The sequence below is a fragment of the Phocoena sinus genome, chromosome 1 (genome assembly GCF_008692025.1).
Source record: "Phocoena sinus isolate mPhoSin1 chromosome 1, mPhoSin1.pri, whole genome shotgun sequence".
In the NCBI taxonomy this organism is placed as follows: domain Eukaryota; kingdom Metazoa; phylum Chordata; class Mammalia; order Artiodactyla; family Phocoenidae; genus Phocoena; species Phocoena sinus.
The window spans coordinates 161,427,447-161,444,845 of record NC_045763.1 but is presented as its reverse complement, the minus strand read 5'-3'; the positions used below and the strand labels follow the sequence as shown (position 1 = coordinate 161,444,845).

The window sequence follows — 17,399 nt, the reverse complement described above, 5'->3', positions numbered from 1 at the left end:
GATAACGCGGCGACTCTCCCGTCACATTAGACACCCAGCGGGATCGCTACGCGAGCGCTACTTCGGGTACAGACTACCACTCCCGACTCCGCGCTGGGCCCAAGGGCTGGGCGACCAGAGCGGTTTACGCGCAAGGCATTGTGGGGTTCGTAGTCGTTCTTCCCTTCAGCTCTTTGGAGGTGGGGAGATCCTATTTTACAAAAAAACCCTGCCCTTCCCCACCCTGTTTCCCTTTCCTCCCTTTCCCTCCCCCACCTTTTTTCGCAGAGAGTTTGAAATTCCCGCAGAGCCGGCGCCCAAGGCCGGAACACTCGCGAGAACTCAGGTCCCAGTGCCGCGATCTCCTTTCCGTCTCCCACTTCTCTCCGCCCTTCCCCGCCCCTCCCCTCCCCTCCTGGTTGTTTGGGACTGTGTGTCGGTCGGGTGGTAATGTGCAAAGACGGGTCATCGCTGCGCGAGCGGAAGAGACTGAGTCGCGTGGGGAAGGCACCCGGGCCCGCGGCGCAGGCAACGGCTGCGTTTTAGTCGCTGAGCGGTCGGCAGGCCGGTTGCCGGCGAAGGCGCTCGCGGGGGTTGTGCGGAGGTGTGCGCGCCCTGCCGGTGTGCGCGCGCTGCCGGTGGCGGCTGTGTCTCTTGGGAGATGCTGTGACGGACCCGCGCGGGAGGAGCTCGCGCCCAGCCTAGCGCCCCCCTGGACTCGGCGGCCGCGGCCGCTCGGTCACCCGCCCTTCTCAGGTAGTGGGAAGGGAAGGAGGAGGTTGGGCCGGGACGGTGGAGGGCTGGTCGGCGCGGCCTGGGCCCGGAGCGGCGGCCCGGCTTCTCTCGCCGCGCCTGGCCCGCCGGGCCCTCCGCGCGCCGGGCCTAGGCCGGACTTGTGGCCGCTCAGCGAGCAGCGGCGGCCCGGCTCGCGGAGCGGCCTGACTCGCGGAGCGGCCCGACTCGCGGAGCTGGCCCGAGGGGGCGAATGCGGGCGTTGGCGGTTGTGGCAAGCTCCAGGGCTCTGGGAGTTTGTTATATAACCTCGGCGGAGCGGCGGCACATGGCGGCGTAGAGGCGCCTCGGGGTCCAACCCCCGCGCCTAACGCGCCGGCAGCCGGGTGCTCACGCTCTCCCGGCGGCCTGGACCGCGGCGCCTCTAACCTACTGTTCTTTGGTGCGGTTGAGACCTTGGCGGGCCTCCCTCCGGGGGAACCTGCTCGTACTTTGAGTCTGTCTTAACATTGGTGTGTGGTCCCCATGCTCCTGGGCCTGGCTGGGATGAGTCCCGGGCGGAGAAGTTTGCCTCGTGATTTGAAAAGTGCAGTGAATTGGTTCGATAAAGGAGATTTAAAATAACTATACATCTTGGAGTGGGTATTAATTTGCCTTGCTTGTGCCACCTGGAAACTTGAGGACGATTACTTTTGTTACTCGTGGACTGGGGGGCGTGGGGAGGTTAATTTGTTCTCAAAGCCAACGAGGTTCAAACTGGCCGTTATTATCTTTTTTCAAATGGGCAGTTTGAGAAGATACTTGATAAGAACCTGGGTCCTTGAGGATAAAATATAGGTCTCTTGGAAACTCTAAACTTGAGTGTATTCTTAAAATATCCTAAAGAGCCAGTAGATGTTAAGGACTTTTCTTTAGTGAGCTTTCATTGATTAAGTCTGTAAGGAGAGAAGAAATTAGGGTAGGTTTACTTATTTGGGAGGATTTGACTAGGGATGACAAGCCCAGCTCAAGTTAATGTTTGAGGCATGCTCTGAGTGTGTTAAGCGCTAGGGAAAGTCTACATTCTCCCCGTACTGTAATTTTTGATTCTAATTTTTCAATAACCTAGTGCCAGAATGTCACCGATTCGCAGAACAGCAATAATTACCAAAAAAATTCTTTTTTAAAGATTGTTATACAGCAGTTTTGGGATGGACGCATCTCGATTTAAGAGGACACAGAACATTGTTTCTTTCCTAACCATAAAAATTTTCCGGAGATTTTTCGGTTTCTTCTTCAGATTGAAGTCTCATTTCCCTAGGTTAGGTCAGCGGTCTCTACAGTAAATCTTGTCAGCTGTCCACCCTCAACTGTTCACGAATTTATGCTTCGGCTATTCCAGAATCATCACCAATCCTGGGCCCATTTTCTTGAAGATGTACTTTAATGTTCCTTTGCTCCTGTCCTTCAGCCTGGAGTGCCATCGCTGCCTTTTTCAAGTTTTCAGCTTTCAAATCCTCCTTAGCCTTAAATGCCATCTTTTCTATACACTCTTTCATTTCTCTTTATCCCAGTTCTTTCCTGGGGTCTCACAGAATATACACCTTTATTGTAGCATTTATTTTCATGGTTGATTATGTATCTCCTAGAATGTAAACTCCTTGAGATCAGGAAGTAGGTCATCTTTCTGCCCTTGCATTCCCTTCCCAACGCAATGTTTTAAAAGTAGTTCGTGATTGGTAACTGTTTGAATTAAGTTTGAAAGAACAACTGCTAAAAGGCTGGACGTTTTTGGGTCCACAGCTAGTTTACATTTATATCATAATTCTTAGTGTTTTTTTTTTTTTAAGTCAAAATGCATACAAAATGTTTTGTAGAAATGTTCGCTCAGTATATGGTGCATTATAATTATTGAACAACTAGATTAAAGTTTTACTTTCTGTTGTGGAGTTTAGCAGCCTTCTAGGATGTGTGTATTTCACACAACTGATTTTTCGTATTGTGTCAATATCTTTCCTAGTACTTTTGCAAATTTTGCTTTGCTTCTTAATATTGAAGCAATATATACTTAAAAATAAGTGGGATCCAATATTAAGCTTTTTTTTTTAAGAATCAATTTAATTAATTAATTTATTTTTGGTTGCATTGGGTCTTTGTTGCTGCGCGCGGGCTTTCTCTGGTTGTGGTGAGCGGGAGGCTACTCTTCGTTGTGGTGCGCGGGCTTCTTATTGTGGCTTCTTGTTGCGGAGCACGAGCTCTGGGCCTGTGGGCTTCAGTAGTTGTGGCGCGCGGGCTCTAGGGTGCACGCTCTGTAGTTGTGGCGCACAGGCTTAGCTGCCCCGTGGCATGTGGGATCTTCCCGGGCCAGGGCTCGAACCCTTGTCCCCTGCCTTGGCAAGCGGATTCTTAACCACTGCGCCACCAGGGAAGTCCCTGAGCTTTCTCTTTTTAATACACTTTATTTCTTAGAGCAGTTTTAAGTTCACAGCAAAATTGAGTGGCAGGCACAGAGATTTCCAGTATACGTTTTCTCTGCTCCTATTCATGCATAACTTCTCCCATTATCAACATCCCCTACTAGACTGGAACATTTGTTGCAATTGATGAACCTGCACTGACACATCCTCACCCAAAGTCCATAGTTTACTATTCATTCTTGGTGTTGCACATTCTATGGATTTGGGTCAATGTCTAATGGCATGTATCCACCATTATGATATGATTCAGAGTAGTTTCACCACCCTAGAAATCCTCTGTGCTCCCCTCTCCATCCCTCCCTCTCTACTGATTCCTGGCAATCACTGATCTTTTTGTCTCCATAGTTTTACCTTTTTCAGAATTGTCTTATAGTTGGAATTATGCACTATGTCGCTTTTTCAGATTGGCTTCTTTCACTTTGCAATACGCATTTAAGTTTCTTCCACGTCTTTTCTTGGCTTGTAACTCTTTACAGCACTACATAATATTCCATTGTTTGGATGTACCACTGTTTATCAGTTCACCTGCTGAAGGACATCTTGGTTGATTCCAGGTTTTGACGATTATTAATAAAACTGTTAAAAATATCCATGTGCAGGTGATCACCAGGTCATATGGTAAGAATATGTTTAGTTTTGTAAGAAACTGCCCAACTGTCTTCCAAAGTGGCTGTACCATTTTGCATTCCCAGCATCAATGAATGAGAGTTCCTGTTACTCCACATTCTCACCACCATTTGGTTGTTGTCAGCGTCCGGATTTTGGCCATTCTAGTAAGTGTGTAGTGGTAGGTCATTGTCTGAATTTGCATTTTCCTGATGACATAAGATGTGGAGCATCTTTTCATGTGCTTATTTGCCATCTGTATATCTTCTTTATTGAGGTGTCTGTTAGGTCTTTGGCCATTTTTTAATTGGGTTGTTTGTTTTCTTCTTGGGTTTTAAGAATATTGAGTTTTTAAAAATTGATTATATTTATTGTTCAACATGTCTTTTCCTGTCCCTGCTAGTATCTTGCTATCCTAATTTATGACATGTTTAGGACCTGTTAGTTGCAAGGCATTGTGACCCTCTGGAATTCACAGGAATAAGGTATGATTTTTGTCTTTTAGGAATTCATAGTATTGTGGGGAAGACCGGCAAATACAAATAACGGATTTCAAAAATTATTTTTAGGATTGCTAACATAAATGTGGAAAGGAGTGAGCTCAGAGATGAGATTAAATAGGAAAAGGATTGATCTACCCAGACCACACTGGGAATCTGGTCCTTAAATGGGGCTTTGGCAGAAGGAGGTACAGGAGGGAACAGCATAAATAAAAGAATGAATACGCGAGGCAGTAGCAAACTGATGAAGGAAGGGACGTGGGGAGACAAACGTTGTAAAGATAGTCTGAGACTGCCAGATTGTGGAGGGCCTTGATTACCTGTGGCTGAAGATGTCAGTTTTTATATTCAGTAGGGGAGTCATTGAAGGTTTTTGTGAAGGGAGTGAAAATCTATCTGTGCTTTATAAAGACAGTGGACAATATTTTCATTGAAATTAGGCACAGTTTTCTTGCTCTGCCTATCTAGACCTTGGAAGGATTTGAAACTTTGTAAATTACTTTTTAGAGGTTGCCAATACTGGCATGTCAGGCTAGGACTGTACTTAATTTTGTACAGTACTGGCCATAGCTGCTTAATGTATTTTCGTGAAAACGTATATATAGATATGTCTTTATATAAGATGTTCTTTCTAATATAATATTTAGAAGTTCTCTTCATTGGGCTTAAAATGTTAAAATTCACACTGTAAATATGGGATTTGAAAGGTCTGGAAACCAGAAGCCAATTTTTGCCCTATAGATTCAAAGGCTAACTTCTAAATTTGGAAAACTTTTTCTTTCACTCACTGAACCTTTTTTTGAACTCCTGTGTGTCAGAATTGACCCCTTTATTGTTATGAAATGACCCTCTTTATCCCTGGTAATATTCTTTGCTCTGAATTCTACTTTTAAAAATAATTAATTAATTAATTAGACTGTGTCAGGTCTTAACTGTGGCATGCAGGATCTTTGTTGCGGCATGCGGGATCCTTCATTGTGGTGCTTGGGCCCTCTAGTTGTGGTGCGTGGGCACCAGAGCGTGTGGGCTCAGTAGTTGCAGCACTTGGGCTCTCTAGTTGTGGTGAGTGGGCTCTAGAGCGCATGGGTTCAGCAGTTGCAGCACACGGGCTTAGTTGCCCTGTGGCATGTGGGATCTTAGTTCCCTGAGCAGGGATCAGACCCGCCTCCTCTGCATTGGAAGGCAGACTCTTAAACACTGGACCACCAGGGAAGTCCCGTGAATTCTACTTTGACATTAAGCTGCTTCTGCTTTTTTTTTATTGTTAGCATGATATATCTTCCATTATTTTACTTTTAACCTATCTAAGCTTTTTATTTAACTTTGTCTTGCTTTTTTATCCAGTCTGACTGATATTTGCTTTTTAATTAGAATGTTAAAGTCATTTTGTTAATGTAATTAGTGATGTAATATGGTTAGGTTTCAATCTACCATCTTCCTATTTTATTTGTCCTACTTGTTCTTTTTAAAATTTTTTATTTTATATTGGTGTATAGTTGATTAACAATGTTGTATTAGTTTCAGGTGTACAGCAAAGTGATTCAATAATACGTATACATGTATCTATTCTTTTTCAGATTCTTTTCCCATTTAGCCATTTGTTCTTTCTCTTTTTATACCATTTTTGGATTAACTTTTTTTATGTTGATATTTTATTTTTCATTGGCTTATTATATCTGTGTGTGTGTGTTTAATGTTTATTTTAAGGTTTCTAGTGTCCATCTTTAAATTACCATAGTCTATTTTCAAACAACATAGCATTTCATGTATAGTGTAAGAACCTTGTAACAATATGCTTCTATTTCTCCTCTCTAGGCCTTTGTGCCATTGTGTCATTTGTTTTCCTTGTAAATATGTTATAAACTCCTCAATGTATTGCTGTCACTTTTGCTTCGAATAAACAATTGTCTTTTAAAGAGATTAAAAATAAGAAAAAAAAGTGTTTTGACCTTTTTTGGAGGTCTGTATTCTTTTACGTAGATCCAGATATCCATCTGGTATCATTTTGCTTCTGCCTGAAGGAATTCTTAAACATTCCTTGTAGTGCAGATCTACTGGTGACTATCTTTTCAGTTCTCCTGTGTCTGAAGTGTCTTTCTTTTGCCTTCATTTTTTTTAAATTTATTTTTTAAAATATTTATTAATTAATTTATTTTTTGGCTGCGCACGGGCTTTCTCTAGTTGTGGCAAGTGGGGGCTACTCTTCGTTGCGGTGCGCGGGCTTCTCATTGTTGTGCCTTCTCTTGTTGCAGAGCATGGGCTCTAGGCACATGGGCTTCAGTAGTTGTGGCACGCAGGCTCAGTGGTTGTGGCTCGCAGGCTCAGTAGTTGTGGCACATGGGCTTAGTTGCTCCATGGCATGTGGGTTCTTCCCAGACCAGGGCTCAAACCTGTGTCCCCTGCATTGGCAGGTGGATTCTTAACAACTACACCACCAGGGAAGCCCTGCCTTCATTTTAAAAGGATATTTTCACTGGTTATAGAATTATAGGTTGACAGCTTGCTTTCTTTCAGAACTTAAAATACATTGTTCCACTTTTCTGGCTTGCATTGTTTTCAGTGAGATGTCTCCTGTAATTCTTTGTTGCTCTGCAGTGTGCTACTTTAAGATTTTCTGTTTGTCCCTTGATTAGGATGTATTAATATTTTGGTGGAGTTTCTTCATGTTTCTCATGCTTGAAGTTTACTGACCTTTTTGATTTATGAGTTTGTAGTTTTCATCAAATTTAGGAATAATTTGGCCATTAGTTTTCCAGATGTTTCTGTCCTCTTCTTTTGGAGATTCCTATTACACATATTAGGTCACTTGAGGTTGCCTCATAGCTCAGTGATGCTCTCTTCTTTTGCTCCTCACCCCAGCCTTTTTTCTTTCTGTTCTTCATTTTATTTAGATAGTTCCTACTGTGGGTGTTTAAGTTAACTAATATTTTCTGTGTCTAATCTATTAATCCCATCCAATGTATTTCTCATCTCTGGACATTTAATTTAGACATTTTTATATCTTCCAAGTCTTTCCTTAACGTGTTCATGCTTTCCTCTATCTTGTTGGACTTAGGGACTATAGCTAGAATAACTGATTTACTGTTCTCATCTAATAATTCTAACTTCTGTGTGATTTCTAGGTCCGTTTCTATTTGTTGTTTTTTCCCCTTATTATGGGTCACATTTTCCTGCTTTTTGCAGGCCTGACAGTTTTTGATTGGATGCCAGACATGGTGAATTTTACTTTCTTGAGTACTGAATATTTTTGCAATCATTTGTATGTTCTTGAGCTTTGTATTGGGATGCAGCTAAGTTTCTTGGAAACAGTTTGATTCTTTTGAGGCTTGCTTTTTGAGCTTTAGACCAGAGCAGCCTTTAGACAAGGGCTAATTTTTCTCCCCACTCCTGAAGCAGTCAGTACCTTTCTGAGTACTCTACTCATTGCCCATGTATTAGGCTTTTTTTCACTCTGGAGCTATAACTAGGCATGCATACACTTTGGGGATTGTTTCTCCTCTGCTTTTCCAATGATTTATTTCTTGGCTTCTGGTAATTTCCTTACATGCTTATATTAACCATGTGAAGATTCAGGAGAACCCACTGCAAATCTCCAGAGCTCTTTGTATGACCCTTTGTACTGCAGTACTCTGTCCTTTGAATTCTAGCTACCTTTGGAATTCTCAACTCTGTCTTCTCAACTCAAGGCGACCCTTGGGCTCTCTGTGGGTTCCCTTTCTCTGCTCTGTGTTCTGGATACACGCTATACACAGTAACCTGGGACAGTCCTAGAAGTCATCTTGTTTGTTTTTCTTTTCTTAGGGACCACTGTCCTGTGCTACCTATTGTCTGGTGTCTGAACAACTTGTTTTCACATATTTCGTTTCTTTTTTTAGGTGGGAGAATATATTGGGAATGGAAATTACAATTCTCTTTTTAAATATTGTGACTGTTTGAGCCACTACTTCCACGTCGTAATCTTTGTTTTACATTAAAAAGAGCATAACAGAAAACACATCCAGCCTGAGAAATGGAACATTTATTATATTTCTTTTTCAAAAAATTGATTATTGTGCACCTTTCAGATGAATTTTAGAATCACTTTGTGGAAGTCATCTCATAATTCTGTTGGTTGATTGATTTGCATTGATCATGGAACTTTTTTACCTAATGTCCATGAACACTCCAGTGACTATACTTTGGGAAAAGCTACCCAAAGTGTACGGAATTTTGGAGGTTTTAGCTTTAGAGAAATGATTTGGGTTTTAAGTTTAATAGGAAAAATGTGTTAACTTCAGTTTACCATTACACTGTTTTTTTAAATCAAGACTAGAGAAGGCCATCAGAGGTGAAAGCAACATAATAACAATGTGATTGTGGCCTTTCCTACCTAAATTTGTGTAAAATTTTCTTTGGTACTAAAATACTTAGGAGAGGGATACAATCACTTTATGAAAACATAATGCTTTCAGCATCTAAAGCTTGAGCCTAGGACCGTCATGTATATATAAGATGTTAATATAATTGTAAGAGGCTAAAGGTCATTACTTCTCACTGACTATATGTTATAGTAGTGATAGTCTAATTACTTTATATTTGATTATACTTTTAGATCTGTTTTGGATTAAAAAAAACCTTACACTTTAACTAGGAAGTCTCAAACACAACTTTTTTTGAGTTTTTTGAGTTAATGGTGACATACATGTTTTTTGACGTAGTTGATCAGATTTTTGTCCAGAAAATAGCATTCAGAGCCTGGACAGAAAATTATAACTCATGTTTTTGAGTAACCTTTTCAAATCTATTTTTTCTTTTCACATACATTGGTAGTGAGAATAAGTACTTGCCAATTATAGAATGACCAGAAAGAACAGGAGACTGGAGATCAAAAGACCATTAGTCCAGGGCTTCCCTGGTGGCGCAGTGGTTGAGAGTCCGCCTGCCGATGCAGGGGACACGGGTTCGTGCCCCATCCCACGGCTGGGCCCGTGGGCCATGGCCGCTGAGCCTGTGCGTCCGGAGCCTGGGCTCCGCAACGGGAGAGGCCACAACAGTGAGAGGCCTGCGTACCACAAAAAAAAAAAAAAAAGACCATTAGTCTAGTTTTTGATAAAGGCTGAGTCACTAGGAAGAGAAATAATGGACTAGAAGGCAGAGGTGTTTTGTTTTGTTTTGTTTTGTTTTGTAAAATGGGCAGTTTTTGGTGACCACTTGTATTGCAGGGTAAGGGGAGGAAAAGGAAACCATTTATTCATGTAGTCAACCAATATTCTTTGCCCCCTCCAGGGTGGAAACTACTTGGATTAAAATAAGTAAGATCTAATCTGTCCCCTTAGAACTTTCTAGTTGGGTATGCAAAGAGGAAATTATAGAGTGCGATAAGTACCATCCATGATAGGGGAAGTACCAGGTTTATCAGGAGCAAATGAAATTGTAACTTAACCCGGGCGAGGAAAATTTTTTTTGAAGAATCATTGTTTTAACCAAGTCCTCAAAGTTTCTGGGTAGGTGATGGAATCATTAACTGAGAGAAGAAACAGAAGAAAAGGAACAAATCTGTAGAGAGGAGGGAGAAAGATTGTTTCATTTTGGAAATGTTGAATTTGAGGTGCAGTGGAAGCATCCACATAGAGAATGGTTAGTAGTGTCTGTTACTTTGGAAAAAATATGGTGTTGCTGTCGTACAGTATTTGAAGCCATGGAGTAGCAGGGATCTCTTTCTCCTGATGATCTGGTGTGATATGATAAAGAGGTAAAGTTTTTTACCTGTAGGAAATAAAAATTCTAGAATTACCAAGTCAAAAGATTTGTCCGCATAAAATTAGGGCCTGGCAAATTATCTTCCAAAAAGGCTTTTGGGGTTTATGTTTCTGCAAGAGTATAAGCACATGTGTGTTTTCTCTATACCTTTAACAGTGATTGGCAAAAATGGTATCATGATTTAACATGGCATTTTGTTGATTGTTAGTGAATATTAGGTTGATTTGCACCTTCTTCCCATCTTAGATTATATAAATATCTCCTGTATTTTCAAAGTTTTTTGTTTTAGTTTTTTTTGTTTTTAAAAAGTTCTTTACTTAATTCAGTTTATAAAAATGAAAAACATTTAAAAAAATCCAAGCCATACCAAAAAAGTATAAAGAAAGGAACAAATCACCCCAAATTTGGGTCACACAAAAGTAAATAGTACTAATGTTTTCTATTTCAGACATCTCTGTAGTCAGATATATAGGTAGAAGATTTCATACAGAGACTAGTTTTATGAAATGCAATAGACTATAAATGTTATTTTTTAGAAAATTAATTTTATAAGAAAAAACTAAAATTAAAGGACAGGAATTATTAAGCTTATGATAATTCTTTTAACACATCAGTCATTTCTTTATAAAAGTGGTGTTTGGTTTTTTTTTTTTTTTTTTAAAGAAAGATCTGTTAAGAGTGGCTGTTAACTATTGTTTTGACATAGGTTTCAGTTTGATAGTATTGATTTTATTTTCTGAGAATGGCTTGGGCTGAGTGTTACAATTGTGTGTAGGCCCTGCTGGGGAACCATGTACCTAGTAAAATGACTTGTACTTGGTATCACTCTCCTGCCAGGGAGACTCCTTTGGATGTTAATGCCTTTCTCCCAATAAAGCAGCACAGTGCCCTGGAAGATGGCCCACTGATGAGGTTCAATGGTATGTAGTATGTAATGAGAGGCTTCTAGACCTGGAATTTTCCTAGGGCTATCTATTCACTCTTTTAGTTTACTTCTTTCCAAACTGAAGGATATTAGAATTCTATGGATTTTTTGAACTCACCTTCTTTCTTCCGTATTGTTTCATGATGTACACATACACACACATATACTTTTATTCATTTTCTAGATATTAGGGGAGGAGTGTGTAGTATGTGTGTGGGTAATGTGTATAACTTTGCTCTACCAATGTGTAACTTCTTTCCTGGAACAAATTGTACTGGTAACATTAATTGAATAGTCCATACTTCTGCTCCGATTTGAAATACCCAAATATGCTTATATCATCTACTAAATTTTTGTGGTTCTGTGTCTAAATTATCTGTTTCATTGATCGATTTGTCCATTACTAGCATATTATTATTACAGTTTTAATTATTATAATGTATTGAATAATAATATGTTTTTATAATCTAATAAAGCAAATTATATTTTGTTTGGTTATTTTTAGTATTTTGTTTGGTTATTTTTAGTATTTTGCTATTAAGGAAACTTTCTACTAATATATACGTTCTTGTGTATGCCTCTTCCTATATATATTTTCAACTTGGATATGTAACAAAGTCTAAGATAAGTCAAATGTCTCTTCATTCTCAAGACAAGAGAATTACAGATGCTTTATTTAAATCCAGTACTTAACCATTATTATTGTTGCTGTTATGTTGTCCATATTTTAGATTTTTCCATTTATTTACCAGTACTTTGGCATACCATTCTTTTGTGTCTCAGAAGTTGTGTCTGATCATTATTCTACTTGAAGCCTTCTTTTAGAATTCCCTTTAAGAGAGGATCTGTTTGTGCTAAACTCAGTTTTTGTCCAAAAATGCGTTTTCATATTTGTTTTTGAGGATAATTTCAGTGATATATAAACTGTATGTTGACAACTATTTTTGCTTAGAATTCTGAAGATATTCCAGACTTCTGACTTCCACTGTGTTGAAAAGTCATTTCTTTTCATTTGACCTAGGATTCACTGTTCTTCCTGATTTCAGAGAATTAGTTTGTCTCTACAAATCTGGGAAATATCTTTTAGAATATTGCCTCCTCCTTGCCATTCATGTTATATTTTGGGGGAATTCTGAATAAACGTATGTTAGATTTTCTCCCTGTATTGCCTGTAACTTTTAACTACTCATCTCTTTGTCTCTCTGCGCTACATTTTCTCTCTCCACTGCTTTTCTTATCTTTTGAGTTTGTTTTTATTGGCTTAAGTAGGTACAAAAGAATATTTGTAAGTTATGAAGAACCGTGATGCAAAGAATACCTATGTTCTCGCTACCAAGTTTTAGAAAAAGAAAATTACCATTACCTGGAGTCCCTTGTGTATTCTCCATTCCATTCCCCTTTCTCTCCTCTCATGGGTAGCTACTATTGTGGACTTTGTATTTATGGTTTCCTTTGTGTTATTCATACTATTGCTACATGTGTTTGTATTCTTAGGAAATATTTTTTTTAGTTTTGTAGTCTTTTAAACTTTATATAAATGTATTCTGCATGTATTTTCTCTACTTCTGTTTAATAATATACTCTGATGTTTGTTCATATTGTTGCACTGTAGCTGCTACATTCTCATTGCTCCATTGAGGTTTTTTCCCCATTGAGTTCTAAATTTTACGTCATTTTTCATTCCAGAAGTTCTTTTTTTCCCCCCTAAATCTACTTGACCAATTTTCATTATAATTTTTTTTTTTTTTTTTGGTACGCGGGCCTCTCCCGTCGCGGAGCACAGGCTCCGGACGTGCAGGCTCAGCGGCCATGGCTCACGGGCCCAGCTGCTCTGCAGCATGTGGGATCTTCCCGGACTGGGGCACGAACCTGGGTCCCCTGCATCGGCAGGCGGACTCTCAACCACTGCGCCACCAGGGAAGCCCCTTCATTATAATTTTTAAAGTTTATTCCTCATTAGCAAACTAAATCTTTGATTTCTTTAAACCTATTAAACATATTTTCTGTTCTCTGATCTTTTCAGTATCTGAATGAAGTCTTTGATAGCCTGATTCTGCTGGCTGTTGATCCTGCTATCCTTGTTAAAGTTTTGTTATTTTGATTGTAAGCTCATTTTCTTTGGAACTTCATCTTTGAGAACTCTTTGAGATTCCAAAGGGTTCTGTTCAAATATTTGGTGGTTTCTGTGGGTTGCTTGGAGCATTACCAACCTGAAACTAATTTATAATATTCTTCACCTGAGTATTTTCTGGTACCATAGCTTGAATTCTGGCCACTAATTTGTATGAAGGGAAATTTTCTTTTTCTGTGTAGAAACTTTCAGCCATGGTCAAAATGAACAGCTTTATTGCTCACAGTCCTGCACAGAGGGTGTTTGTCTCATTCACCTTTATGCTGATGATATAGCCCTATGGAGTTTAATGGGGGTGGGGGGGTTAGCCCTAAGCTTTTCCTTCAGCCTCTGTGGACCTCAGGATGCTCAAAACAAGATCAGGGTCACCAGAACTGTAGCTAACCCTCAAGACCCAAGCCAGCTTATATATTTTCCAAAATTCCTACTGTTTCCACTTTTGGCTTTGCCAACTCTGTAATCTTTCAAAAAGATACTTTTATATTTCAGCCATCATTTTTCGTTGTTTACAATGGAAGAGTCATTTAGGAAATCTACTGTTGTATACATTGTAAATGAAAGATAATTTTAGATTTTTTTCTGTGCAGTTAAAGACATGTGCCAAACCCAATTCCTGAGGTTACTGTGGGTTTGGACATTTTTCATGCACTTTCTCCTCTTTTACTGTAGTGGTAACTTTCCTAAAATAATAGCAATTTTTCCTGTTTTGTGTGTGAAATGTTCTTTGAGAGTAAATGAAGCAATAAGATTAATTGCGTTGAACCCAGTCTTCGAAGAATCTAGGCACTCATGTATGTCCTTAGGACATCTGGCTTAATGAATCTTTACCCTCCTAAGGCTGTTTGGGAAATACTTTCTTAGGAGAGAATGTCTCAGACCCAAAGCACATAATGTGTAGTTCATAATCAGATTTTAGTTTCAGTTTATTTACTTTTGTATGGTAGCTTTTTCTTTTTCTTTTCTTTTTTCCCTTTCCCCTTGGTTAGAGATAATCAAGTGTCTTATAGTACAAATATATCATAATAATCTTACTTTTAAAAATGTTTGCAGTGGAAGTATGCGAGACCTAACAGCCCAAGTGACTGTAACAGCACAATTCCCAGAAGTGACTATCCAAGCCCTTGGAGAAGATGAAATAACATTAGAATCTGTGCTTCGTGGAAAGTTTGCTGCAGGTAAAATAATGTTGCTGAAAATTTAGCAACATTATTGCTAAATTTAATAAGATTAATAATAAACATATATTAAGATAAATAATATTAAGCATATATTACAGTTCCTTTGAAGTAGAAGAAAAAAAAGCAGAACTGCTTAGAGTGGTCTTATATAACTATATTACGTCTACAACTACATATGTATTAATTTCTATCTACTTGAGCACATTTTCATTGAATCTCCTGGGGTATTATAGTTCATTTTTCCTTTTTGCAATACCATATATTTTATATCTCTTAGTATTGAGTATCTGCATTTGGAAAGTAGAAATGATACATGGCTGGTTTTCCTTTATAATTAGTAAGTTTTATCGGTGATGAGTTTAGATTAGAACCTGAACAGTCTTATGAGTAGAAAAATCTGATTGTAGTGCCCTAGGTGATACAATATATTCTGAAAGTCTTAATTCTATTAATCTGAACAAGATCTTAATAATAATGATATTTTATATTATATAATACAGCAGAGAATTAGACCAGAGAAGCCATTAAATTATGGATTTCTGTCTAGTGAAATATGTTGCAGAAGACTTTTCTGAAAATGAATTTTATAGCCATCCTGCCTAGCAGGAAGACAACAAAACATGTAGATCAGTAATTTAGCTATTTATAGTGCTATTCTCTTGAATATTGAAGGTAATAACAGTACTACTCTTACATACTAGGTACTGTAACAACTTTTCATTGAGGTAACTACTAGGTTTCTCTAATTAGGCACTATTCTATGTAACTGAGAATCAAATAGGTTAAGTAACCTGGTCCCAGTTACATAGAAAGCAAGTGGCAAAAATGAGCTTTGAACTCATGCATTCTTGGTCCCCACTGTGCCATGCTATTTTTTTAAAAACTCTTTAGTCTCTCTCAGCTATAATCTAGTATATACAGCTATTTATTTGGATGCATAGTAGACATCACAAATTTAGTAGTAAAAATTAACATCATTCATCTAAGCTGTTCAAGGGAAAATTCAGGGTCTAGTTCTTGATTTTTCTGTATTACTCATCTCCCTATATATTATTCATCAGCAAGTAAATCCTTTTAGTTCTGCCTCTGAGATGAATCTCCAGTCAATTCCCTTTTCTCTATTCATGGCCACCAACCAAGCATAAGGTACCATCTCCCTACTTCTGCTCTGGTCCCACCTTATTGTCCATTCTCTGCTTAGCATCTGGACTAACATTTAAAAATGTAAATCAGATCGTCACTGTCCTGCTTAAAACCCTCCAGTTACTTTAGATTGCATGAAGAATAAAATCCGGACATGACTAGTCAGAGGCCAAGAAGGGCTTCTGATATTTCCTATTATTATACTGGTTATGTCTCATCTTCTCAGATTTTGAACTCTTCAGTGACAGAATCATGAGTTATACTTTTATAACTCTCATAACACCTAGTTTAACTCTTAAGGTATAATGTAGTAAAAATATGAGTTTGGGAGTTAAACAGATTTGCGATCCACTTCTGGCTCTGGTATTCGTAGCCATGTGGGTTTTGGGCAAGTCATTCATTCATACAGTTGTATGAAAGTTTAGTTGCCTTATTTCTGTATTGAGGTGTAACAAGGAGTAAGTGAGATAATGTATTTAAGCATATAACATGGTACCTTTACTGAATGGTTACTTTATTATTATTGCATTAGTAGTTGTTCAATTTATTTTACTAATTAGAGGACCACTCTTCTGTAAATGCTTAGATTTCAGTTTGGAGATAATGAGCTGTATATTATATATGTAAAAGAACTAACTGCTATTTAGTTTTGTTGTATATACGCAATATTAAAATAAGCAACATTTTTGTTTTTTTTCTTCTAGGGAAAAATGGACTTGCTTGCTTGGCTTGTGGTCCGCAACTTGAGGTAGTAAACTCTCTAACAGGAGAGCGGTTGTCTGCATATAGATTCAGTGGAGTGAATGAACAGCCTCCTATAGTCCTAGCTGTCAAAGAATTCTCTTGGCAGAAGAGAACTGGATTGTTAATTGGATTGGAAGAAGCAGAAGGGAGTGTTCTCTGTCTTTATGACCTTGGTTTATCAAGAGTGGTTAAAGCAGTTGTTCTTCCTGGAAGGGTAGGTACTGCTTAAGATATGTGGACATTCTGCTTTCAAAACCGAAACCCTGCTGGTTACATGGGTGTGTTCACTTTGTAAAAATTCATTGAGCTATATACATTTGTAATTAGATTACTTTTATGGAAGTTTATTGTTTTTCATTAAAAAGTTTAAAATAAAGAGGTTAAAAATATATTATCAAAGCAACATAACATTTAAAATAAAACTTTCTTTGGACAAAGAAGATGTGGGGTGTGTGTGTGTGTGTTTGTGTATATATATATATATATACACACATACATATATACATACATACATACACACACACAATGGAATATTACTCATCCATCAAAAAGAATGAAATAATGCCATTTGCAGCAACACGGATGGACCTAGAGATTATCATATGAAGCAAAGTAAGTCAGAAATATTAGACAGTCTAATGTTTAGACTCTAAAATATTTCAGTGTATCATATTTTAGACTCCACATATGATATCACTTATACGTGGAGTCTAAAATATGATACAAATCAACATATCTATGAAACAAAAACAGACTCAGAGATAGAACACACTGTGGTTGCTGCAGGTGGGGTGGGGGTGGGGGGGGGTGGGTAGGGGAGGGAAGGGATGGGAGCTTGATACTCACAGAGGCAAGCTATTATGTACAGGATGGATAAACGACAGGGTCCTGCCGTATAGCGCAGGGAACTGTATTCAATATCCTGTGACAAACCATAATAGAAAAGAAAATATGTGTATATATATAAAGAATATATATCTGTGTATATGTATAACTGAGTCACTTTGCTGTACAGAAGAATTTAACACAACGTAAATCAATGAAATTTTAAAAAAATTCAAATACAACTTCCTTATTCTTGGTTAGAAAATTAGAGTAAAAATAGTGATGACATGTAGTGTTCTTATATATGAAAAGTATCATCTGAGTTTTGTTCTTACATCCAGGTGTGTTTTATGAGGATACCAAGTTTATAAAAATATTATATTCATTACTATGCCATTTTTTCCTTGCCTGTTTTTTTCTCTTTTAATTTGAGACTGTAGC

General features: G+C 38.5%; 1 protein-coding gene across 4 annotated transcripts in view; it reads left to right on the top strand.

Annotated features, from left to right (window-relative positions):
* Nucleotides 1–324: 324 nt before the first annotated feature.
* Nucleotides 325–17,399, top strand: part of AHCTF1 (AT-hook containing transcription factor 1) — an 80,897-nt gene continuing 63,822 nt past the window's right edge. For 3 of the 4 annotated variants that reach the window (XM_032634751.1, XM_032634741.1, XM_032634731.1), the window contains exons 1-3: nt 402–735; nt 14,119–14,243; nt 16,094–16,347. In XM_032634751.1, coding sequence (XP_032490642.1) covers nt 14,126–14,243; nt 16,094–16,347 — 372 coding nt within the window. In that variant the 5' untranslated portion in view covers nt 402–735; nt 14,119–14,125. Of the gene's footprint in view, nt 736–14,118; nt 14,244–16,093; nt 16,348–17,399 lie in introns of all 4 variants that reach the window. The other variant, XM_032634720.1, reaches the window with a different exon arrangement.